Source organism: Penicillium maclennaniae (genome assembly GCF_028827695.1).
Source record: "Penicillium maclennaniae strain IBT 15551 chromosome Unknown utg000008l:1.0-3552695.0:1.0-3555053.0, whole genome shotgun sequence".
In the NCBI taxonomy this organism is placed as follows: Eukaryota; Fungi; Ascomycota; class Eurotiomycetes; order Eurotiales; family Aspergillaceae; genus Penicillium; species Penicillium maclennaniae.
The window spans coordinates 2,367,410-2,393,853 of NW_026623220.1; the positions used below are offsets into that span (position 1 = coordinate 2,367,410).

Genomic DNA, 26,444 nt, shown 5'->3' on the forward strand with positions numbered 1-26,444 from the left:
GCATGCATAGCCTGATCCTGCGGGGGTGCTTTTGGGGTGGCTTAGACCGTCGATCCTTGACATCATTCTTTTCGCTTCTCTTCGGTTCCCTTCTTTGCCACCTTCATTATGTTGCTGCCTAGTGTTTGTACGTCATTTGTATGTTATTCTAGACGTCATTTCTAGGCTATCCTAGCCCCTTCTTTTCTAGCAGATAGAATCAAGTCAGTTCTACTTTCCTGAAGTCAGTTCTACTTTCCTGAAGTCAGTTCTACTTTCCTCAAGTCATTGTCCACTTTCCAAAGTCATCTCTACCTTCTTCCTTTGATCCTCAGGACTGTGGTTCTGCCTTCGTTTAGGCTATATCTGCTTATAGTCTATCCTACGACCTTTGACCTTCCACCTTTGTCTGGCACTGACTGACCCAGCCGGACTAAGGTTGATCCCACGGACTTAAGGGGCCACGATCTGCTTCGTGGTAGCTTTCCCCTTATATCCCAACAATAAGAAAAAAGGAAGAAAAAGAAGAATTATTAAAGAGATACGATTAAAAGTAAAGCGCATAGAGTTAGTATTTCTTTTTGGCCAAAAAGCTATCTCTTTTCTATAAGTAAGTAATAGCGCACGATATATAAGGTATAATAGCTCCTAAGCTATCGGACCCTAAGGGTATTCTAACCTTTATAGATTACCGTGAACCTATACTAAAAAGATCCGAATCGACCCTAAGTAATAATAATTATACGGATAATATAGATTATAAGCACTAGCCACTATTATCCTTAGCTAAACCGCTTAGTAGGGTATAGGCTATACCTTATCCTTATATAGTTTAAGTGCCTTATTTCTCCGTATTACTAGCTCTAGGATCCCTAGGAGCACTATACTTTAATAAGACCGATATCTCTGAGTTTTCCTAGAGAAGCTATAGGATATATATTTTAGATATAGTGTTAAAAGCGATAAAGATATTATAGGTATATTGCCTTAGTATTACGCGAAGGTTACTAAGTCTTAGGTAAAGAGATAAGCCTCTTAGCTAAGAAAGGACTAGGATACCTTTAAGGAAGCTTTCTTAGAGCACTTCTATAATAATAATAGCGAGTAGCAAAGATATATAAAGATATATCTTTAATCCCTTATATAGGTTAAGCGGATAATATAGGATAATATCCGCTTATATCTTAATAAGTTCGATAATATCTCTGGCTATATCTACTTAAAAGGCGAGGTTAGCGATATAGATAGGGTAAGTCTCCTTATCTAAGGACTTTCGTAGTAGCTTAAGAAGAAGGTTATTAGAAGGTATTCTCGTAAGTAGTTACTAAGAGGGACACTAATTACTTATTCGGAGATATATATAATAATTAGGTTATATATTAGAGAGAAAACTAATATTTAGAGAATTCTTTTAACTATCGAATCTTCTCTAAGTAACCCTAAGCGTAACTAATAACTTTATCCCCCGTAATAGTCGCTTACTACTATTACGAAGCCTTAGGAAAATCGGTAACCGATCGCTAATTAGGTCTAGTGTTAGGATAAATAGGATAGGAAGCTCAGAGAAATATAATTATAAATAGAGGCACTTACTCTTAAGCTATAGGCTAGCTAAGATATAAGGAATAACGTTTAGTACGAGCCTAATAAAAAAAACCCTTCGAATAGCCTTAGCGTTAATTCTCTAGCAAAATACTAGATATACGGAGGTACCTACTTCTCTCGACCAGATTAATATCTATTTATCCGCGATATATAAGGCCGTAGTATTATATACTATAATACTACGAATTAGATAGTTTTAGGTACTATTAAATAACTAGGCCCGAGACTATATATAATCCTAGGATAATTAAACTAAGAAGCCTTCTAAGCGCAATATAATAACTAAAAGAAGTAAGAGTTATACAGAGTATCCGTATAGCTAAGCAGTAATATCGCTTATATTACTCTTTTTGCTCCCACTTATCTTATAAACCTAAATATACCTATTTACTTTATTATTATTATACTTCTTAGTACCGCGCCTATATAGGAGAAGCTCGAGGAAAGTGAGGATAAGGAAGTAATTATCCTATTTAGTGCCGTTAACACTATTAAAGGCTATCCTATAAAGTGCCGCAGAGACTAAGATATTACTAAAGTAAGGAACTCCTAGACTAACAGATTCTAACTATATATTACTAATACTAATAATAATAATATAATATAAGATAGATAGCCTAAAGAGACTTAAACTATATAGCCTTAGCAGGAAGCTACTCCGCTATATAGCTAGGTTCTAAGAAAAGTCCGCGGCCCTATTAACCTAGATATTATATAGCGAAGATCTTAGCTTTCGGATATTATAATATAAAAGATATAGGAAACCGAGATTACCCTTATAATTAGTAAGCTCGCTAGGTCTACTCCGAAGATATGCGCTAGAATAGGTAAAGGTATTAGTATAGATATTATTAACTAGCGTATTATTGGAATATAGACCAATGCTACAAAGAAAGATCTATCCTTATATTCAACATATAAGATCAGCATTGTATTAATCACGTGACCAGATTTTTTCTTCTATCAAAATGATATTTTGACCACTTCTGATTCTGGTCCGCGGCCCTCTCCCGAATGATAGGCAGGACCATTTTCCTTCAGAGGTAAATGGTCCGCCTTCAGGCATGAATGGTCCGTTCCTTCGGAGGTGCCTTCGGGCATATCTTGCCTGCGGACTTCGACCATGGTCTTCGAACCTCGGTGAACAGACTTCGACCCTCAGTCCCCTCAAGGATAGGCGGACCACTTTCCCTTAGGGATAAAATGGTCCACCTTTGGGCATGCATAACCTGATACTGCGGGGAAGCTTTCGGGGTGGCTGAAACCGTCGATTCTTGACATCATTCTTTTGGCTTTTCTTCGGTTCCCTTCTTTGCCACCTTTATTATGTTGCTGTCTAGTATTTGTATGTTATTCTAGACGTCATTTCTAGGCTACTTTAGCCTATAAATATGTCCTTCTTTTCTAGCAGAAAGAATCAAGTCATTTTCCACTTTCCAAAGTCAGTTCTACTTTCTTCCTTTGATCCTCAGGACTGTGGTTCTGCCTTCGTTTAGGCTATATCTGCTTATAGTCTCATCCTACGACCTTTGACCTTCTTCCTTTGTCTGGCACCGACTGACCTGGCCGGACTAAGGTTGATCCCACGGACTTAAGGGGCCACGATCTGCTTCGTGGTAGCTTCCCCTTATGCTCCAACATAAAGTAATCCAGAGTTTTATCTACGAAGATATTATCTGCCACTATAGATATCTAAGAGAGATTATAATAGATAATAGACCTAAAAACCGCAGTAAGACACTAAAATTCCTTAAAGACCGCGATATTAAGAAGGTCACTATTTTAGTATATTATCCTGGCTCAAATAGCCCGGTTAAGCGTTCTATAAGAATATTAAAGGACGCACTCTCTAAGATAACTAACGGATATCTAATAGGAGACACTTCTACCTAGATAAACCGATAGAGACCTTATTTCTATACTATATTAATAGCAGACTAAGTAACTATTAATATTATTATCGGAATTAGCTTATACTATTTCCTATTTAGGGTATATATAGTCTTACTAATTAAACTAGAGATACTTATATAGAGTATACTACTATAGGAGACTATCTAAGACAGACTAAGTCTAATTATAATACGCGTACGATAGATCGAAAGATAAGAGAAGAATATTAAGGAAGCTATCCTACGAATAAACCGCCTTAAGGAGAATAATATAGGATACTTTAACGACCACTATCGCACTCGTGATACTCCCCTTAAGAAAGATAACTATATCTTACTATATAATAGTTAAAGGTCTTTAGATATAATATCTATTTAGAAGCTCCGCTTTCGATAGCTTAGACTATATTAGATTAAGTCTATTAAAGGAAATAGATCCTACTCTATTAGGGAATTTAACGGTACTATCCTATACTATATCGGAGATAAAAATACGGATATAATTAATAGCGACAGACTCAAAAGATTCTACCCTCGTGGAATAGGAGATTCTAATAGGATATAGGATATTATATAGACTGGCTACCTTCGGAAGCGAAGACTAATTAGTCGACTAAGAGCAGTATAATAACTCTTTTATCCTACTATTTAAATAATTATTTCACTAATACTACGAGATACTTTTTTGGCTAAAAAGATCCTTCGCCTAAGGCACTAAAATACCTTATACCTTATACTTATTTATATCGCTAAGGGACAGCTCTCCTATTATAATAAGGAGGGGAAGGATACTTATTACTATTAGTTATTACTGATTAAACGCTTATTATTACGATTTTCCTTTATTTATTATAATTTTATTGCTAGTTTAAAAAGACTATATAGTAAATCCCCTATAAAGTATTAGAATATAAAATGCTAAAAGCCCTAAACTTCACTTTAAAAACCTCACTTTATAAAACCTCTTTTTTTAACCCCTTACTATACCCTCGTATACCTCCGTATATCTTTATATACGAATTCTGATCGATATAGATAACGATAACCTCCTAAGAGATATCGAGGTATATAGATAGCCTATTAATAGTATTAAGAATACCCTTTAGCTTCTTCGAAGTTATAAGTAGCTTTAGGCGTACGAGCTCGTATCTTAACTATTCGATAGATTACTTATAAATTATAGTTATACGGAGCGTACTATTAATTTACTATATTAGTACGTTAATAAAGAAGAACTATAGAGAGGCTTAGAAGAGTATAAGGAGTTCTAGAGAAGGTAGTCTAAAGGCTAGAGGATATAAGTACGACACGCCTAGAATAAGTAGTATCTTATTATAAATAAGCTAAAAGCTATTAAAGTATAGGGAGAATAATAAGCGAATACCTTCTTTAGTTACTTAATTACTTATTCGATAATAGAGCTAGCGAGTAGGTTTATTACTACCGGCCTTAGCTACGATTATATCCGCCTCTCTATTAATAATAAAGTTCTCTCTCGCTTATTATCGCTAAGCAGAGATATCCGAAATACTAAAGGAGTTATTTAAGGGGATCTTTTAAAGGCCCTCCTCCGGAAGTATACCTTAGCCCTTAAATAAAAGGATCTTCTTTAGTGTAGACTATAATTAGACTAAGATAGGTATTACTACGAAGTAGGCTTCGGCTAAGATCTACCCGCTATCGAATTAGGAGGCTAGACTACTCTTTTAGGATAGTTTATTTCTATTACTGCGGTTAAGACAGAGAATAAGGCTAATACCAATACTAAAGCGATAGATAACCGTGATCCTAAGAGTGTTATACCTAATAATATATAGGATATAGCGATATAGCTTAAAGAGTTAGATAAGGAATATATAGCTAACCTAATATCTATTAGTAATTTATCTAGTGTAGTCTCTAATCTTTTTATAGCCTAGTCACTTCCTAATAACTATCTATTAAAAAGTGATAAGGAATATAACCCCTCGTAGGAGAGAAACGAGACTACTAAATATAGTTATACCGCCTAAAGAGTAGCTATAAATAAGACTTTAGCCCTTCCTACGAACGCTACGAACAGACAAAAGTTAGTAGCACTTAGGCGTATTAGAAAGCTATCCCTTCCGGAACTAGATTTAACCTTTACTAAGGATATAATCTATCTACCTTATATAAAGAGAGTATTTAAATTATTCGATATACGCAGTACTAGTAAGGACTATATAGTATTAGTGGTGCAAATTAATTTTATTTACTGACACACTAAGGACTAAGACACTATAGTAAAGGAGAACCGGACATAATTTCTATTAGATACTAATAAGTTATAGTCAGATTTCTATCGCTTTAAGTATTAGGCTAATCCTCCTATTATCGCTAACTATCGTAGGGTAACTTAGTTATCCTTTAAAAGCCTCTACCGTAAGGTATCTCTTACTCCCGACCCTATAACGCCTATACCTATTATATTAAAGTTATAAATATAAGAGCGAGGGAGTATAGTTATTCCGTAGTTATTTAGCTAGTTAAAGGAGGACTTCGATAGGTATTACCTAGGTAGCCTTCTTACTCTCGTATATAAGGAGATAGATATATATAACTATTACTATCTACCTCGTATAGGTAAGCCTCGCCTTAGGTGGTTAAGGAATATATAGTATAGTATTATTTAATAGCTTATCTGTTAGGATCTAGCGTACTATACGTACTATATTTTCTTCTGGCCAGACCACGCTTACTGACTGATCTCCTTCCTATACTACACAAAAAGTACTATGCCTAAGGAATAGACTTATTTTAGGTATATTAATATAAATCTAAATAACTTAGTGCAGACTAAATAAGATAGCGTAATCCTATAGGGCAGTCTAATATTAGATAATAAAGATAAATAGAACTATACTGAGATTCTGCCTAGTATATATCGCTATATTTAGAAGTAATAAGCTCTTATACGGGATAGAATAAACACTACGGATAGCTTCGTGCAGAAAATTAATAATTACCTTTAGACCCTAGAAGATACTAAGCGATATAGCACTAACTAAGTAAAGGAGATTTATATAGCTAGTGATATCTAAATTAGTTTATCTAGTATCCCCTATAAGTTAATAGGCCCCGTAACTAAGAGGCGGAGAAGCATTTTACTATAGTTTATACGTATCAGAGATAACCACTTAACTCTAGATACTTTAGAGTCCGGTACATAAAAAGAAGTATCTGCGGCACACCGAGACCTTACGTAAGCTCTTAGAACTCTATTAGGGCTTACGAGTAATATATATAGCCGTCTATAGTATATATTCCCTATAGCGCCACGATTTCGCGGGGAAGGTTTAATCTCTGAATACTTAGTTAGTCGTAGCCGCTAAATAGACCCTAGTGTGTTAGCTAAGTTAGATATCCTCTTCGGATTAGATAAAGCCGTAGTAACCGCCTATATTATCTTATAGAGGAAGAAGGCGCAGTAAATATACGCCTAATTATTTAGAGATATAATTAAGGCGGAGAAGCTAGTATTCGGGAAAGATTCCTTTTTCTACCGTAAGGTATTAAGGCTATATATTAGTCCCCCTAATCCAGAAGTTGTATCTCCGGAGGATAATAATAATAAGGAAGAGATATAATATCCGCGGTAATAGAGAATAGGTATTATAGTCCTATCTTTCTTTGCTTTTATTAAAGTGGCTTAGGCATTCTAAATTAACTGCGCTTAACCACGGGACGGTTAATTTTATAGGGAGGGGTAATATATAGTGGGAGAATTAGTGATATAATAAGCCTATATATAGCCTCAGGCATAATTTAATGTCTGTAGTATATAGTATATCTCCAGATACACTTAGAGGGAGAGAAGTTATCTACCTAATTCATTCAGGATTCACCCAATTTCTTCTATCCATAATACAGTATTAAGATTATCCCGCACGGCCGCAATAGGGCATCAGTACGGCCTCATCCAGCATCCTCTACACCAGACAGGCAGTGTGTGTGTGTGTTGTCCAGTCTGCATCGCCAGACAGCCATCGAGCCGTTCCCATTTCAATATTTATTTCGTTCTCGACACTATTTGATTTGATACAGTACCTCCAGTATCGGAAATTGGTCGGCTCTCTCGATCTATTTCGCCTGATGTCTATTATAGCGATCCATCAGCCGCCGATAATTACCCCGATTACCCTGAAGAGGTCGCGTTTTACCCTTTCAAGAGTTAGTAGTACTCCCTCCGTGACTGGCCTAGATAGACCTAGGACAACGAGAGTCTTCGACGTCTTTGAGGATGATCACACAAGGCAAAGCGGCGAGCATAATCACACGCAGTTTACTGCTAACAGAAGGAAGCGAGCCTTAGAAGTTCTAAGCAATTCTTCCCCTAAACGACTCCGGTACCCGAATTCAACCGCCATGAGTGCGACTAAGTCACGAAGAAGACGAGCGAGTTAATCAAAAGCCGAAAGTTCGTCATTTAAAAGCGAAGAGGGCTATGCAGATAACTATCTCTCCGGGCCAAGGAATACGATCTAATATCTGAAGCGATTTTATAGCCTAGCCATTGCTGAGGCCAAGTTCTATGATAATCTCGCCGATGCCGATATCCTTAAAGAAAACCTCGCGGTGCTTCAGCTTATAACAAAAACGCTATAGCACGTATACGGTATTATTGCAATAAGCACTGTAGCAATAGATAATCCTATTCGATAAGCTACGACTATATAAGCACGGCGAAATATCACGTGTAGGAAGTGGTCCGTCGAAGACGAGCGCCGATTAGTGAAGCTGAGAGACTCCCGAAAACTACTATAGAGTTATATCCGCGATTCGTTCCCTACAAGAACTCTGAGCGAAGTCAAATAACGTTTTATCCGTAAGACTTCTAAGCAGACCGAAACCCCTTCTAGTAACGAAAGCCACTTAATCCTCTCTAGTCGGTATATGAAGTGCATATCGAATATCCGAAGAAGCCAGAGGCTAGGCCGACCTCACCAAATCAAGAATACAAGGAGCGACGCCGAGTGTCATCGAAGGTATCCCTCGCGTGCAGTGAAGCATTTTGGTGATTCAAATGCACTAAGGCTAGATTCGATCGATCCCCGACTTCGAAACCTCGGTAAGCTCTAAAATTCGTCTACTGAATTTCCCGATGATAAAATCTATAAATAAACTCAAAAATCTAAATGGCAAAAATTTCGCTATTGATGCATCCGGTGCTACTCCGTTATAGGTAGGAAGGTTATGCATTCATTGGAGTTGATTCAGACACTAAAGCTATGATTAACGAGCAGAGACTTTTTATTAATTACACTTTCTGACCTGTTGACGTAGAAATTCGAGGGGAAGGCCCGTGGACACTTAGGAGTTTCAGCATTTTTCTCTCCAATAAGGGTCGTAACTATAGGGAAATGCCAATATTTCTAGGTTGCGTACGGTAGAGCTTTTGTTCACGGATGAATTTGCAAAGTAGACCAAGAATTATAAATCCGCAACAGATGGACTGTATTCCCTCTGAATGAAAGACAATCTTTGATGAGCCTTTCATATGTCTAGTGGAACAAAACACATGAAAAGCATTTATTTTGAGTAGATCTGAGATTGTAGCATGCATATTAGGGGTATTCCGTTTATCAGGAGACCTGAGAGGACCCGGCGTAGAGGATAAAGAGTTAGTAGGCTCCTAGCAAAAGGCCTGCCCGCTCCTGGGAGAGTCCCCGCTCCTAGGAAGGCAACCTGTATTCCCGGGGCCTTAATGATATGCTCCCGGGAGACCTGATAGCGATCCTAGAAGCCATTGATCTCCTAGGAATCCTTGAAGGCTTAGGTATACTTATCTGGCTTCCCACGTATTATCCTGATGGGATTGACTAAATGTCTCTAATATGCCCTATGCTATGTAGATAACTCTGTAAGCTCACTAAAGAAATGTGAATTGCGGTCTACCGTAGATCTGGCCTAGCTACACAAGGCCAAGAGAAAATTAAGGTCACGAACCAGTCTCTTACACAGCTACAGATGCCTCGCATAGCCACTCGTATTTGTATTGATAGATTTCCATCCTGGTATCATCATAATGAGTATGTTTCAAATCAATATCTAATGGTCCTGCCGATTGAATTGGGTCCGACTCGGGCATATCCAGCCACTCATCATCATCAGTTGTTACCCAGGTGTTGTTAGAGCGAATGTTTATGTTAAGGAAATCAGTTTCATCACATTAACATCTTTGAATATCCTCCAACCCCTATTTTCAATTACACTATATTTTTCTCGTTACTTGGCTTCCGATCCCTTGTTCTTAGCAGTAAAGCGAGTACGGTAATCAACAGTATCATAAGTAATATCTTACCAAGTCTGCATACTCGGCAGGGTATCTAGACCAAAATGACCTAGCACCTGTAATCATAGGTCCCCGCTTCTTTTACGTTTCTTTTGTTTTTACGAATAGCTCTACTTTCACATTCTCAGTGGCGAATAACTCACCGTTGCGGAGGCGAAAATCCAATCATGTGTTTGAAACCTAGCAAAAAAGAAAAAAACTAACACTGTCTGTGCAACGCAAGGAGCAATGAACTGCTTACGCTCCATCGGCTTAAAGCCCTCTCGAACGATCAACAGGGGAAGCTACATTTGATTGAAGGAGCCTCTGGATTTCTGACACTTGAACACCTCCCTTTTAGCAATTCATACGTTTATCAACACTTTTTCATTTATCAACGCTCTTCACTTTACCGGCATCGAACAACAAAGCAAGATGATCATATTCAAGTCTCGACCGGGAAAGGCCACAGCGAGAAAATGCAAAATTCGTTGAAAACGCGAGGTGTAGAGGTTTAAGGCTTGACGTCCCTTTGATTGCAATCTATTGCCAAAAGGGGGCACGTGTTTGGGCACCAGATTCGCGTGGGCGATCATGAGGCGGACGACAAGACTATAGTCGATGGCCGGACTGGGTCGGTGTACAAGGGTCTCAGTCCGTAAGGAGTAGGGGCGCGGCCGTAGAGGTGAGATATGGTTGGTCGTTGTCGAGATTTGATTCCACTAGAAGGGAACAGGCTAGATCTATTGTGGACTTGGGCCCGTCTCGTTAACCACCTCTCTGTTAACCTCCGTTTAACCACCACTCTGTTTAACCACCACTCTGTTTAACCACCACTCTGTTTAACCACCACTCTGTTTAACCACCACTCTGTTTAACCACCACTCTGTTTAACCACCACTCTGTTTAACCACCACTCTGTTTAACCACCACTCTGTTTAACCACCACTCTGTTTAACCACCACTCTGTTTAACCACCACTCTGTTTAACCACCTTTAACCACACTCTTTAATTACACCCTTGCTACACCGTTTGAACGCCTCTCCACTTAACCACGTCGTTTAAGCACCTCTCCGTTTAAGCACCTCTCCGTTTAAGCACCTCTCCGTTTAAGCACCTCTCCGTTTAAGCACCTCTCCGTTTAAGCACCTCTCCGTTTAAGCACCTCTCCGTTTAAGCACCTCTCCGTTTAAGCACCTCTCCGTTTAAGCACCTCTGTTTATCCACGCCGTTTAACCACACCGTTTTAGCACTCCTCTGTTAAACCACCTTCATTGATCGTCTAAATTTTACCTATCAAGACCATAACCATTTCCATTCAGGGGTTCACGCTTTGCGGCTGGACTCAGAGTGACAGAAAGAATGGCCGACTTCTTCTTACACTTATCTGACCGTTTCAGTATATCATTTGCCCGGGAGAATCAAACAGTGTGCTGGATAGTATAGTAGTATTCGAAATCAGATTTACCTCTACACTCTTAGACTTTCATTCCCAAATCCTAGCTTGAAACACGCTGGTCTAATTTTAGCCATTCCCTGGTAATCCCTGTTAGACTGTATTATACATAATACAGCACTGAGATGACCATACCACACTCACCATCACGTCATTGCATCTGACACAAACATCCTGAGCTACCGAAAGATCGCCCGAAAGCTTGATCCCTGGAAACAAACATATATTGAAGTAGGAATGGCTCGATGGCTGTCTGGCAATGCAGACTGGGCATCACACACACAACCACTCCCTGTCCGGTGTAGTGAACGGTCTGGATGAGGCCGTGCAGATGCTTTGTCGAGGCCGAACAGGCTATTCTTAATGCTGCATCATGAATGAAGAAATCTGGTGACAACCTGAATGAATTGGGTAGATGATTCTTCTATCTCTCTTCTCACGACATGTATCAGATCCTCTATGGATATATTCTGATTGATATAAACAGTCCTCTTATGCATGATACCTCAAGCTGCAACCGCATTCATTATGTCATGCATTTCACCACTACAATATGTGACGCATGACTACCTTGGGGACTGAGGGGGAACGTGATCTGGAAAGAGCCGTTGGGCTAACCCGATTTGGGATAGAAGTGGTTTTGTTTCGTAGTTGCTCGTTTCCCTCTTCTCTCTTCTTCTTCTCTCCAGTTTAGTTGCTTCTGTTAATGATACACGAATTCTTCTTCGTCCTGGTCGGTAACACAATATATGATACAACGATAGCTGCAGACTCGACAGATCTCAAAATGCGACTGTGGCAAAGGGTAGTGAGCATGAATACATGCAATCGTTCGACAAGTCAGATCTACCCTAGCACTTCACAAGGAGCCATTTTTTTTAAAAAAAAAAACAGAGTATTAGGCACTGTCTTGCAACTGCAATGCTTAATGTGTTCAACGTCTCCGCAGGTCACTGAGCCCTATCGTGATCTAGACCCAGGGCCTTCTCCTTGCCTGCCAGTGCTCGCTGGTATATCTCTTCTGCCTCCTTCAGCTTGCCTTGAGCCTTGTAGAGACCCCCTAAGGTTGTTGACTGTATTGAGAGTAGATGTATGATCAGGACCTAGGGCCTTCTCCTTACCTGCTAGGGCTCGCTGGTACATCTCCTCTGCCTCCTTTAGCTTACCCTGATCACAGTAGAGAACACCAAGGTTGTTAACTGTATCGAGAGTAGATGTATGATCAGGACCTAGGGCCTTCTCCTTGCCTGCTAGTGCTCGCTGGTACATCTCCTCTGCCTCCTTTAGCTTACCCTGATCACAGTAGAGAACACCAAGGTTGTTAACTGTATCGAGAGTAGATATATGATCAGGACCTAGGGCCTTCTCCTTGCCTGCCAGTGCTCGCTGGTATATCTCTTCTGCCTCCTTCAGCTTACCCTGATTGAAGTAGAGACCCCCAAGGTTGTTGACTGTATTGAGAGTAGATATATGATCAGGACCTAGGGCCTTCTCCTTGCCTGCTAGGGCTCGCTGGTATATCTCTTCTGCCTCCTTTAGCTTGCCCTGACTGAAGTAGAGAACCCCAAGGTTGTTGACTATATCGAGAGTATGTATATGATTAGGTCCTAGGACCTTCTCATATCCTACCAGAGCTCGCTGGAACATCTCTTCTGCCTCCTTCAGCTTGCCTTGAGCCTTATAGAGAACACCAAGGTTGTTGACTGCATTAAGAGTAGATGTATGATCAGGACCTAGGGCCTTCTTATATCCTGCCAGAGCTCGCTGGAACATCTCCTCTGCCTCCTTCAGCTTGCCCTGGTCAAAGTAAAGATCCCCTAAACGAAGGAATGCCCACCATATCTCAATATTATCATCTGACCAATCTAGATGATATACATGATTGGCGTGTGGAAGAAGCCGTTGCTGAAGCTCTGAGTAGACCCTATCACTTTCACTGGGCACAGAGTATCCAACAGATATTAGTGCTAGCTCATTAAGCTGCGACCAATTCACATTTTTGTCTGTGTTGGCAACATGAAGGCACCAGTCTTGTACTACTGGGTGTATCGCATAGCTTCCTTCTTGTTGCTTACTCTCAAGAAGAGAGAATCCGATGAGAGACTTCACACCAATTTTGAACGCGAGTCCACTTGATATAGCCTTTTTGAGCCAGTCCGGGACGTTTGGGCTATGGCAGCCACTCTTCACTAACTCGTACCAGATATCATGATTATCAAAACGAGCAAGTAGCAATAGAAGGTGTGCTGCGCTTGGGTCACGCTTCTGGATCTCAAGATATGAGATCGTCCATGTTTGCAGTATATTGCCTTGCTGGTACTGACGACCAGGATTCGATTGCAGCTGTAGCTCAGACCAAGATTCTTGGTAGTACTGTAAGTACTCAGTGATGCTGGTTCCAGTTTCACGCATGAACGCCCCGGCGATAACAATAGCTAAAGGCAGTCCATCCAGACGATTAGCAAGAGTAAGGACATCTATATATATTAGCATAATCTATAATATCTATTCATTAAGTGCTATAGTACCTGGATTGCTGTCAAGTTTGCTAGTGGTGTTCCTTGCTGATAGTCCACTGCTTTGTAGGAGTAGTTGAATTGAGCTATAAGAGTCAAGCCTGTGAACCGGGAAAGGCTTTCCTAGCTCAGTCAGGTCCTGAAGTCGAGAAGTGATAAGGATGGAGCCATGGTCTGGTTTAGGGAAAAATTCCCAAATATCATATCTATCACCAACAGCGCTGTTAAAGGGGGAGTATTGATCGATGTTGTCAAAAATGATTAGCCAGCGCGAGTTGCCATCCAATGCTAGCCAACGTAACATATGCCTAGCTCGTTGCTCCACTTCTCCGTCATTAGTGGCCTCGCTATCCCAACCCTGTCCTGGTATTCGGTTCAAGGCAAAGCTTAACGATTGCAAGAGCGCATGGCGATCCTTGCCACTTAGCCAGAAGATGGCCGTAAAATGATCTCTATGATCTCGCGCGAAGCGAATCGCTAGCTGCGTCTTTCCCATTCCGCCAAGCCCGTGAAGAATTGCAACTTTCTGAGATGGAGTATCTGTCGGTTGTAAATACTGCCATAGATTGTCTAGCTCGTCTTGCCTTCCCACGAAATTTGTAATTACAGGCACTGTGGTAAGGTCTAGAGGGACATTGAAGCGGTGGACTACACCCGGAAACTTTGATTAGTCATGGATTCGAACTAGGCAATGAGTGATATAGTTTGAAACTTAGGATCTCTCACCAGAATCTGCTAGCGTGTCACTTGCTGTTAGAGTAGTTTCAATCTGATCGATCGGAACCACCAAGACAAGTTCTTTAGCATAGGCTGCTGCCACCGCTGCCGCATATCCTTGCCATTCGTTGTTCTTGTGGGAGTCAGCATAGTCACAGATACCTCGAATCACTAGGCAAGGAAAGTCATTCATGAGCCCTGCAGCTTCCATTTCCACACAGAGGACCCCTAGGTCTCGAGCTAGCTGGTCTCGCCGTCTAGCATCTTTCACTACCTGATTTGCAGATGCAATCAGTCCATAGTGGATCACTGGTTCTTTATAGTCTCGTGAAAGCCGCGGAGCCATTTTAGATCGATCACAATCGATACATGTATCAGATCCTCTATGGATATATTCTGATTGATATAAACAGTCCTCTTGAGTGGGCCGTGTAAAAAGTTGCAGCTCTGCGCGGGGTCGTTTTGACTTGGGCGTCAGAGATAAATTCAGAAACTCGACTATCGTCTGTGAAGTGGTGGGCTTGGAGGGTAGCGAGGGCAGTCAGCAGGACCTTAGGTGGCCGATTAAGCATCCCCGTCCGCTGAAATTGACCGCCGCTTAACGCTTTACCGAGATCGTATTGGATCACGCCTCCGGATGTTTCTGCTGGCTGGCTCACCACAATATCGCCTAGGCGAATGTCTGCGTTGCTGCTTGGTACACCTCCACCGATACCGACCATAAGGCCAAATCGGATAGAGTGGAAGCTAGAGAGCAACTGCGTCGCTACCGTTGCAGCTGATACAATGCCATATGCGCCACTTGGTAAACAGGCAATAACAATATTGTGTTCCTCGATGTTTCCAAGAATATACGTGTTTTGGTCTGTCGGTGGGCGAGGTAGATTCGGGTGTATTGCGTCCAACATTAGCTTTGCGGCTGCCATCTCCAGGGGTAAAGCGCAGATCCATCCGACCGTGTAATCGTCATGGCATAGAGAGGCCCTAGCTGCCATGATGGAATATATAATGGTGGATTTTGAGACAAATTATCCTATCGTGAGTTCATGGTAAACATGAGATGAACAAATATGTGTGCAGCCTAGGAGAATGCCAGAGTTCATGAGAAAAGGGGGCGGCGGGGTTAATAGGTGAGGCTGACGCACAATACTCTCAAGACCAATCATTTTTTGCGGTGGAAAAGGAAAATGTTGACAGATTGCCTACTCAAAGACCTCGATGTTTGCTAGGTTTGCATGGAATCTTCTAGTCCAGGCGTCTAGTTCTAAGCTCCTAGTATTTATTACCTGGTTAGGTACAGAACGTCTTATTCACGTGCTATCTACATATGGGATAGCGTGTCATGTGAGTAGAGGTTGAAAGCTGACCTCTCTGTTCCCGACATGGAAGGCGATACCGGTCGCTACTATAAGCAGTCTTCGTCTATGCCAACCAGAACTTGGGTTCAATATCCGCAAACTTCTATCTTCAAGCCTGAGTGTCGGAAGTGATCTCTTGCACTCTCTTTCTTTGCACCAACGGTGTCAATACACCATGAGAGGAATACATTAAACCCCTTGATCGGGATATTCTTCATAATAACTCCAATTGTTTGATAAAGCTTCTTAGCTCAGCAAAAAACTCCTCAATCGGATTCAAGTATGATGAGTAAGGCGGCGGGTATACCAGTTTTACCCCAGCGTCCGCGCACATCTGCGAGATTCGTTCTGAATGATGGAATGATGCATTATCCATGACCACAACAGATTTAGGTTCCGGCCATCGTCCGCCATGCTAAAGAAGCTGGGCTAAAAAACCTTCGAAGACAGCGCCGTCGGTTGAACCGCGGAATACACGCGAGAGGACGATCCTATCCTACGAATAGGTAGGTAGTATTTGATATCGCTGGTCGCGATGGAACTAGACCTGGCACTCACCCGCCCCGCGGGTCCAAAGTCAGGAAGCTCCACCCGCACCTCCGAGGGTCAGGGTCGGTGAGTTTGGAACCTGACCCTGACCCTGACCCTCAAGGGTCCCATGAGGGTCACCCGCGGAGGGTCTAACCGACCCGCGTAATACACACTTTACCTATTTAGGGCACACCTTACTATTCTAGGATAGATGACTAAGTGGATTGACACCTAAAATATGACTTTTCGCCTAAAACGTGACTTTTTGGTCTGAAAATCAGACACGTGGGGACCCTGAGGGTGACCCCGAGGGTGGGAGGGTCGGGATGTTAGACCCTCCACCCGCCAAGAGGAGGTGCGGGCGGAGGGTCCGGAGGGTCACCCGCGGGTGAGTGCCAGGTCTACACACGGATAACAGAGAGAATAGGCTACGACGGTATGCCTGATTGTCTGCCCTGAGTGCCCTGAGTGAGGGTGAGCTGATCCCTGAGCACTCAATGAGCGCTTAGTGAGCACACTGTAACAGAGAGCCGAAACAAATCACGTGAAGCTTTAATGACTAATATTCTGGTAAATAGGACGCTTAAAACGGCGTCAAAGGTAGCCTTTTTCGGCGCCCAATTTACCGTCACTGAGCGTTGGGGTGTAAGGTATTTACTTCTGCTACCCCTTTATTAGCTTAATAGCTTACTTTTATTTAGATTAATAGTTATTAAGTACTTGTCTAAGAAAGGCTTCTAGTGTGATAACAGGGCCTTCTTGTTGCTGGGAAACGGTCACGTTACCCAACTTTTTCTGCCGTACGGACCCGCATTGGTCCGCACGGCTACCATATATCTACTCCTTCGTACACTTACTGAATAGAACACACTTTCCCACCTCCAGAATCTTATCTGGTAGTATATCCTTGCTTGGCTAAACCTTCTACGGTTGGCCGGGAACGGAAGTATTACTATTGGATATGCCTCTATTCCTATAAACGATCCCTTCTTAAGCGACTGATTGAGATTAGACATTGACATAACCCATGGGTTGGGTCCATGGGTCGAACCCAACCCGTCCATGGACGGGTCCTGGACACCTACCCCGAACCCATGGACGGGTCAGGTCTGGCTGCCCATGGACGGGTTAACCCATGGGTTTCTTGGCAACCCATAGTACCGTAAGACATAAGTTATATAATTTATGTAGTATTTAATATATTAGAGTGGTAATATTTAGACAGAATATTACCGCATTTATTTAGGAAGTGAAGATCAAGTGAAGATCAAGTGAGATTAATTAAATACTAAACTATTTACTAATTTCGAACCCTTTATATATCCTCGGCGCCTTCCTTACCCTTCCAGAATGCCGTACTTGGCTCATTAAGGGTAAACCACTATTATTATTATCACTTTGCTCACTTTTATGATCAGACAAAACACTCTTTCGTCTCTTCCCTGCCCTCACAGATAGCCTCACTTTATCGTCACCTTCCTTAGTATCGCTGATTGGATCAATCCCTTCTAACGAAGGTGAAATCTTCTTATTTTTACCTTCTTCAGGGATCTCTAGAGCCCGAGCTAGTTCAAGCTATTTATCTTCTATCTCAAATTAAGTAAGGCAAGAGAACATTATTAGATCCTAGATAGTTGTTGAGTTCAGACGACCTTGGCGATAATAACAAACATCGCGGGCTAAATTAAATAGCCTCTCTACCCCCGCACCAGTAGCGGGAATAGAGAAGATATCGCGGGCTACCCGTGCGAGGGTAGGATATTCAAATTAATGGTCTCTCCAGAAGGCCTAAGGGGTAGTGCGTATAACACCTAAAGAGAAAGAGAAGTAAGCAAAGAGGGTAAAGAGGCTTAATAAGCGAGTAAGCCTTTAAATAGGAGTTAATCGGACTCGGGGGAGGAGTCAATCAGACTCGTGGAAGGAGTCGATCAGACTCGTTAAAGGAGTCGATCAGACTCGTGGGAGTAGTCGCTTAGACTTAATAATATAAGGGATTAACCTTATAAGAGGAGTTGACCTAACTAAAAAGAGGAGTCGACCTAACTGAAAAGAGGAGTTGGTCTAACTTAAAAGTGGAGTCGAGCTGACTTAAAAGAGGAGTGGAGGAGACTTAAATAAAGAGGCTTACCGGCTTAAAGATACCGTGCGAGTTCATCCCGGTCTAGGTTAGATTCACCTTTATCTTCGAGTAACCGATTAAGTTCCGACCCTTATATATAAGCTTTAGATAGAAGGGTATTATTCTCTTCGAATTAATAAGCTTTAATCCGATCTTAAAGGGTGCTATGATAGTGTTCGGCCTATATCTGAGTAGAGCCCTCTGGCCCACTAAACTATTCCTTGCGTTTAAAGTACTATAACTTATCCTTTGGTGCGAGGATAGTGCTATGCGTATATATATTACTAGCCTTAGGCTAATCGGTCTTTGCGTAGTACTTACGGAGCTTCTATAGGCCTGCTTTAAGAGCGATAAGTATCTGTTACTTCTATTTAATCTAATATTCGTTAGTATAAGGGTAAATAAAAAGTAAGAGAGAAGTGAGAGAAAAGTGAGAGCGTACCTTCTTCTTTTTAAGCTAACTAATTAATGCCTCGAGGTGTTTAAATAGCTTATTGTAAAGCTTAAACACCTAATAGATAGTCACGTCTTTTATCTTTAAGAATATACTTATATATAGGAAGAATAGTCTTATAAGGCAAAGAAGATAGTTAACCTATCGCTATTCCTCGGAATTAAGCTTTAGGTTATCTAGGCACTTAATATAGCAGTACCTATTAAAGTATAGCTATAGTCGTTTAGCTCTTTATAATATTAGATAGGTGGAATTCCACTGTGTTCGGATATCCTAAATTAGGATTAATTAACTAGGTTCTATTGATTGAAGCCTAAGGAATTCCGCACGCCTTTATAGGCTTCTATTAATATATATTGTAAGCCGGCGTACCCTATCGAGGGTGTTTATAATATCCCCTTTCTGTCCTCGCTAGGTAGAAGCCTTCTATAGCTTATCGGTCCACACTATATTCACTATATCGTTCTTTGGCTTTGCTTTGATCCGATATAGGAGCTTATTAAGGCTAAGCTGAATCACATACGCCATATACGGAATATAAATAATAGAGATATCTGGATAGGTCCGTTAGACCTTATTAAATATTGTCTTATTGTTAGATGTATTATCAGTGGTGATAGCTAGAATCTAATCTTTAATCCTATGTCTGTCAATAATAGCATATAGGGCTAAAGCAAGGTTCTCCCCAGTATGTGTACCCTCGAGGGGTTCGAAACCGAGTAGGATCTGCCTATATTCCCACTATTTATTAAGGAAATACCTAGTGATAGCCATAAACGCCTAATAAAAGGGCGACGTCTAGCAGTTAAGTGTAAGTGATAGCTTTGTGTCTGACGGAAGCATATTTAGTATACCTTACTGTTAGATTTAGACGGTGCTTTAAAGCTAACGAGCAAGGGTTTTACCCGTTTAGATAATAGGGAGGGAAGGGGCTTATTAGGTTAAGCGTAAAAGGTCTCGAAAGTGCTAGTTTTCGATAATCTGGAATAGTAGACGAAGGCTAGTAATTATAACCAAAAGCTACTTCTTCCAATCGTTTTTATCCTATACGTCGGGCGGGGGAGCGCATAGAGCCTAGTGATTCAAATAAAGGAGTATTAGTCTTACTTCTCTTTCACTTTTCTTTCACTTCTCTTTTACTTCTCTTTCACTTCTCTTTCACCTTTGTCTTACCTAGGTACGGATAGCCGCCTAGATATTTCTCTGTTTCAGCTTACCCTTTAGTAGGTATCTTTCTCTATGCCTTATTATAATATTCGTCCTATTTTTAGGACTATACGTGTAGATCTGGCCACAGTCCTTACAGGTAATACATAGTCTACTAGTAGAGATCTCTGCGCCCTATTTAAAGTATGTCCAAACCTTAGATATTAAGCCCCTTTTATCCCACCGGGGATATTCCGCTCGTGGTTTCTGCCTATATATTATTATAAGCCACTATTAGATAAATATAGCCTTATTCATATCGGTCTATAGGATATAGTTTCTCTTAGGTCCGACGCGTTTAAGGATCGGTGAGGGCTCGGTAGTAATAGGCGCGGTAGACTAGCTTTTAGGAACCGAGAAGGGTAGGATAGAGAAGCAGCAATCAGATAGAAGAGGGTCGATACTATCACTCGTGATAGAATCAAAGTGTTCAGATAAGGATCTAGCCATAATAACGCGAAAGAACGTAAAAGTAAGGGTGAAGTAGGGAGGAAGTGAACTATAGAATAAATAGCGGGTAGGACTATACACGCGTTAATTGGTTATAACGCGTGTTAAGCGGGTCTTTTGATCTGATATCATTAGTCTAATCCTTAGGCACGGACCCACATACCTATTCTGCAGAATCAATCTCTCTAAGGCTATGAAAGGATTAGTCTTTATCTTCACTACTCACGCAAATCAAATGTATAAGCTCATAAACTAGGAGATAAAGTAGAGATATATATAGATAATACGTACACAAAATATCATAGCTTAATATTGACATTTGGGTGAATTAAAAATTAAAGAAGAATCTCTAACAGAAAGTGGTAGTACACTTATCTACGGGAATTATATATTTCTGCTCTACACCACTAATATAGACACAACTACCCTATTATAGACGATAATAATTAGTCTTCTTTATGCGACCGATACAAAACGTACTAGTCTAGCTATAAACGATCATATTTCATATAAATACAGTAGGGAAGGATAAAAAAAGAGGGAATGTTATGCGTTTAGACCAGAACTAAGGTAGAAAACGGTAAATAAGCTAAAAATTATGCAAGAAGTTCAGGCTGAATCAGGCCAAATCAGGCCAAATCAGGCCGAAAATCCTAAATCAGGCAGGATTAGGTGTCCATGGGTTGCCTATGGGTTAACCCAACCCAACCCATGGACGGGTCAGGTTCCGCTGCCCAAGCGTGGGCAACCCATGGGTTGGGTCATGGGTCGAACCTTCTGCCCATGGACAACCCATGTCAATGTCTAATTGAGATCGCTTACGTGCGATGCCGAAAGAAATCCGAAGTTCTCTCTAATTATTCTGGTCGCTATCGATAAGAACACAAATATATACGCCCACGAAATAGCGGTGTGAGGAAGTTACGTACTAGAAGGATCAGCACCGAAATAACCCGCTAACTAAGGCTATAGACGGCAGAGATTGGTCAGAGAAACTTATATTTAATACCTATTATTGGAATATAGACCAATGCTACATAGAAAGATCTATCCTTATATTCAACATATAAGACCAGATTGCATTGATCACGTGACCAGTTTTTTTCTTCTATCAAAATGATATTTTGACCACTTCCGATCCTGGTCCGCGGCCCTCCCCCAAACGATAGGCGGGACCATTTTCCTTCAGAGGTAAATGGTCCGCCTTCAGGCATGAATGGTCCGTTCCTTCGGGGGTGCCTTCGGGCATATCTTGCCCGCGGACTTCGACCATGGTCTTCGGACCTCGGTGAACAGACTTCGACCCTCAGTCCCCTTAAGGATAGGCGGACCACTTTCCCTTAGGGATAAAATGGTCCACCTTTGGGCATGCATAGCCTGATACTGCGGGGAAGCTTTCGGGGTGGCTTAAACCGTCGATCCTTGACATCATTCTTTTCGCTTTTCCTCGGTTCCCTTCTTTGCCACCTTCATTATATTGCTACCTAGTATTTGTATGTTATTCTAGACGTCATTTCTAGGCTATCCTAGCCTATAAATATGTCCTTCTTTTCTAGCAGAAAGAATCAAGTCAGTTCTACTTTCCTGAAGTCATTTTCCACTTTCCAAAGTCATCTCTACCTTCTTCCTTTGATCCTTAGGACTGTGGTTCTGCCTTCGTTTAGGCTATATCTGCTTATAGTCTATCCTACGACCTTTGACCTTCTACCTTTTGTCTGGCACCGACTGACCCAGCCGGACTAAGGTTGATCCCACGGACTTAAGGGGCCACGATCTGCTTCGTGGTAGCTTTCCCCTTATATCCCAACAATAGGCGTACCACTTTCCCTTAGGGGTAAAATGGTCCACCTTTGGGCATGCATAGCCTGATCCTGCGGGGGTGCTTTCGGGGTGGCTTAGACCGTCGATCCTTGATATCATTCTTTTCGCTTCTGTTCGGTTCCTTTCTTTGCCACCTTGATTATGATGCTGCCTAGTGTTTGTACGTCATTTGTATGTCATTCTAGACGTCATTTCTAGGCTATTCTAGCCTATAAATACGTCCTTCTTTTCTAGCAGATAGAATCAAGTCATTTTCCACTTTCCAAAGTCATCTCTACCTTCTTCCTTTGATCCTCAGGACTGTGGTTCTGCCTTCGTTTAGGCTATATCTGCTTATAGCCTATCCTAAGACCTTTGACCCTCCACCTTTGTCTGGCACCGACTGACCCAGCCGGACTAAGGTTGATCCCACGGACTTAAGGGGCCACGATCTGCTTCGTGGTAGCTTTACCCTTAGAGCCCGACATATAGTAAGAACTAGTTCTAGACTAGTTATTATTTACTTACTAACTAGTTCTAGGCGTTATCTATCCTTAGGGTTAGGAAAGAATCTAGAGCTATAGTCTTTATAATATAATATTTTAGACCTTTATCCCACTTTTTCCTAAGAGATACCTATATCTAATCTTTTACTCTCGTGGAAGGTATTTGTCAGCATATTCAAGGACTGTCAGCATTACCTTTAGTCATTCAAGAAGACTATGATCTTTATAATTGGTTAGGTAAATACGAAAAGCCACCTAATTATAATTGGTCTATTAAAAGGTGTTCTATGGATAGACTATTAATGATACCTTGATATAGGTCTAGACTATTGATGATACCTTCACATAGGTCTAGACTATTAATGATGCCTTGACAATAGGTCTAGACTAAAAATGATGCCTAGACTATAATTGATTTCAAAACAAGACAGGCCTAGACTTAAAATCATATAAGTCTATTATAGGCCTAGAATATTGTTGATTGGATATAAATATGTCCGCAATTCTCTACAAAGAAAAATTTAATTCTTCTTCAATCATCATATCATACCCTAAGGTTTCCTATTAAGGAAATATCCTTTTATTCATCGAAGGATAAAAGACTTGATCTACTATTAGATCTTCCACTGGATCTCCCACAATTCTGAAGGGGTAAATAGATATTTTCGCGCTAAAAAATATTATATAAGCTAGAATCCTGGGTCCCCTTAAAGTGCGAGACATCGTCTCCAAAATCTCAAAGGCTAGTAGTTAATTCATTTTTCGGAACGCGTCGCGTAGGAAGACGCGCTTGGCTTCTTTTATAATACCTCTACCAGATTAATAGAGCTATTGGTAGATAGAGGTAATTAGCCGTAGTGATTAGTTAAGAACGCACGGACAATTTATATATAACAGTACACTAGGTTCCTACCGTCTACCGAACCTTTTACTATGGGCGCACGGACAAAAAGCGTGTAATAGTATGCTATTCCTAAGGGAATATTACAGTAGTCTTTCCAATGTATGCTACCTCCATAGTTGGATTATTGCCATATTAATTTAAGTTTCTAATACTGAGTGCATTAGCACGAAGATAAATCATTGATATCCTATGATACTTTTCTTATATGACATTCATCCCACATAAGACATAAGTCATAAGGCTCGCATTACAACATTGAATTCAATACAGCAGGCTACACACTCTCATATTTTGCAAACACAGTCTTTTCCACCTCAGCAAACTCACGCATGATAGTCTCTTTCCGCTTCTCAGAGCGTGGGGTGATCTTGCAGGCATATGGTTTCGCAGTGATCAAAAAGCCCTCAGTGTATGCTGTGACAGGATTGATGTCGGTCTCAATGGGCTTGCCAGCCCCGTCAACAGCTTTCTCAAATTTGAATGCCCAGAGAAGCTTGCTGATCCCCAAGAAGATATTTCGCTCCCCTAGGTGTATTCCTGGGCATAAACGGCGCCCGTTCCCGAACGAATAGTGATCGCGATTCTCATAGTCGGCGGAATTTGCATACTCAGAGGCCAGCATGTGGTAGCCTGCATAGTGGTCTGGATCAAACACATCGGGATTTGGATATCGTTTTTCGTCATGGTGGATATCCCACGCGCTGGTGAAAATGGCGGCCCCTTTGGGCAAGAGCTTGCCATCAATCCATTGGTCTGGGGTTGTTATCAAGGTTAATGATCGCAACGTTCTGAAAGGAATCAATGAAAGCTCTTACCTTGGGTTAGTACATGAGGTATTCCCAGGCCGCCGACTGAGCGCCAACGCTGTGCTTCCTTGACAACCTGGGTTACATAGGGTAAATCCGCGAAGTCAGACCAGGTGGGTGTACGACTTTCATCCACCACGCGGTCGATCTCCGCCTGGGCTTTCTTTTGAACCTCAGGAAATTGGACCAAGGCATGGATGCACGAATTGATTACTGAAGAAGAAGTGTCCGATCCGCCTTCCATGGCTACACCGCCGAGGAAGTAGAGCTGATGATCGCTGAGCCCGAGTTTGCCATTCTGATCGAGAACCTTATCCATGAGGCACTTCAAACTGCCGCTGGTCTGTCGACGGCGCATTACGTGTCGCAGCATGTCACCATAGAGGCTTTCCATTTCTCTCTTGACTGCCTGAGTTCGAGACCACCAGTTGCCGAAGAATCGTTCCGGGATGAACTTGAGAAAAGGGAAGGCGTCTATTGGTGGTGTCGCTCCAATTTCCAAGATCGAGGACCAGTGATCCATGAGCTCGTAGAGTTTCTGCATATGAGGCGTATCAAATGAAGGCGTTCGCACACCGTAAACTGCACGAAAGGGGAAAAAAGAAAGTTAGCAAACCATGATCATCACTCCTTATTTGGGTTGGATTCTACCCACGGAGACACATGATGATGCTATTGCTGTATCTCTTGGAATGTAACATGTGCTCTTCCGGAAACAAGAGGAAGTCACGTAGCATCTGAATCGCTTCGGCATTCTGCGTGTGAATGTGTTCCTTGTCACACTTGGATGCCATAAATTCCTGATGCAACAATTTCCGAAACGTTCGCCATTGCGGTCCAGCATCCATTATCAACAGATGATCGCCACCTGTGATGGTGCGGGCCACAAATGATTGTGGTCGATTGCTGGATACGGCGCTGTTCTTGTCCAGTACCTCTTTGATTATCCGTCGGTCATTGAGGATAATAATCGTACTCGACCCCACTTTGAGAGAAAACATGCCACCATACTTCTTGGCCATTTCAATGAACCTGGTAGAGATGTCAGTCTCAAAGGGCTTTCGGCTGCGAGATTGCCCTAGGATTGAGGGTTTCGGTTCTTACGTAAAGTGCGCTCCCTTGCGAGGAATCAGATGGGCGTTGCCAACGATGGGTAGTGTTGGTGGCCCTGCAAAAGCGTTTCATTCAAATCAGTCCCTTTGTGTCGTCAATGCTTGGAGTCAGGCTTCTCACCAGGTGGAAGGTTCCTCTCTCTTCGGCCAACGGTAAGGAAGGCATAGAGGACTCCGATGACGGCTAATATAACCGGCAGAGAAAGAATGGGTGGCGACATGGTTGATGCGCGAGAGAATCATGTGCACTGTAAAAGGGTTTTTTTTTTCATGATATTGCATTCTAGCACAATTGCCAGCTGATTTTAAATACGTTCCTACCTCCCCCTAAGATAAAGTTAGTATGAAAAACCTTACCCCACATTTTTGGACAAAAATCATAGAACCTTTGGTGCAAGGACACCGGGCCGTCTCCCCTTCGAGGATCGGACAGCATCGGTGACTTGCCTGTCAAGGAAGTGCCGTCCTCATTGAGTCTTGAAGATAGCGACATGCAGGACGGGGGTGTGCTGGAAACGTCCGGACAGTAAAAAGACCCGCACCATGGAGAATTTAGGGTCTACTTGCATTCCGCGAGACAGAGAGCAATCTACTGCCATGAACCCGCGCCTGCTCGAACCAGTAGGCAGGGCAGGGCATTCTACCCTGCCGCGTCTGGATTGCGTAACTCTTCCTGCTTTGGAAATCAACTATCTTCTCCTCCCCAATCAGCACAGCTAGTCAATGGCTGCGACATGTGC

The 26,444-nt window shown here is 41.8% G+C and overlaps 4 protein-coding genes across 4 annotated transcripts; all 4 read right to left on the reverse strand.

The window, feature by feature from the left end:
- Positions 1 to 12,185: 12,185 nt before the first annotated feature.
- Positions 12,186 to 14,804, reverse strand: N7477_009868 (uncharacterized protein; the record flags this gene model as incomplete). The annotated part of the gene is made up of 3 exons (XM_056971529.1): positions 12,186 to 13,702; positions 13,754 to 14,389; positions 14,468 to 14,804. The coding sequence occupies 3 exons, from the start codon at positions 14,802 to 14,804 to the stop codon at positions 12,186 to 12,188; spliced, it is 2,490 nt and encodes an 829-aa protein (XP_056818508.1).
- A 37-nt stretch (positions 14,805 to 14,841) lies between these two features.
- Positions 14,842 to 15,453, reverse strand: N7477_009869 (uncharacterized protein; the record flags this gene model as incomplete). Its single annotated transcript, XM_056971530.1, has 1 exon — positions 14,842 to 15,453. One exon carries the CDS (start codon positions 15,451 to 15,453, stop codon positions 14,842 to 14,844), a length of 612 nt encoding a protein of 203 aa, XP_056818509.1.
- A 2,187-nt stretch (positions 15,454 to 17,640) lies between these two features.
- N7477_009870 (uncharacterized protein) lies at positions 17,641 to 18,020 on the reverse strand (the record flags this gene model as incomplete). Its single annotated transcript, XM_056971531.1, has 2 exons — positions 17,641 to 17,922; positions 17,997 to 18,020. 2 exons carry the CDS (start codon positions 18,018 to 18,020, stop codon positions 17,641 to 17,643), a joined length of 306 nt encoding a protein of 101 aa, XP_056818510.1.
- Positions 18,021 to 24,060: 6,040 nt separating this feature from the next.
- N7477_009871 (cytochrome P450) lies at positions 24,061 to 25,925 on the reverse strand (the record flags this gene model as incomplete). Its single annotated transcript, XM_056971532.1, has 5 exons — positions 24,061 to 24,539; positions 24,602 to 25,174; positions 25,248 to 25,624; positions 25,697 to 25,760; positions 25,826 to 25,925. 5 exons carry the CDS (start codon positions 25,923 to 25,925, stop codon positions 24,061 to 24,063), a joined length of 1,593 nt encoding a protein of 530 aa, XP_056818511.1.
- Between the last annotated feature and the right edge of the window lie 519 nt (positions 25,926 to 26,444).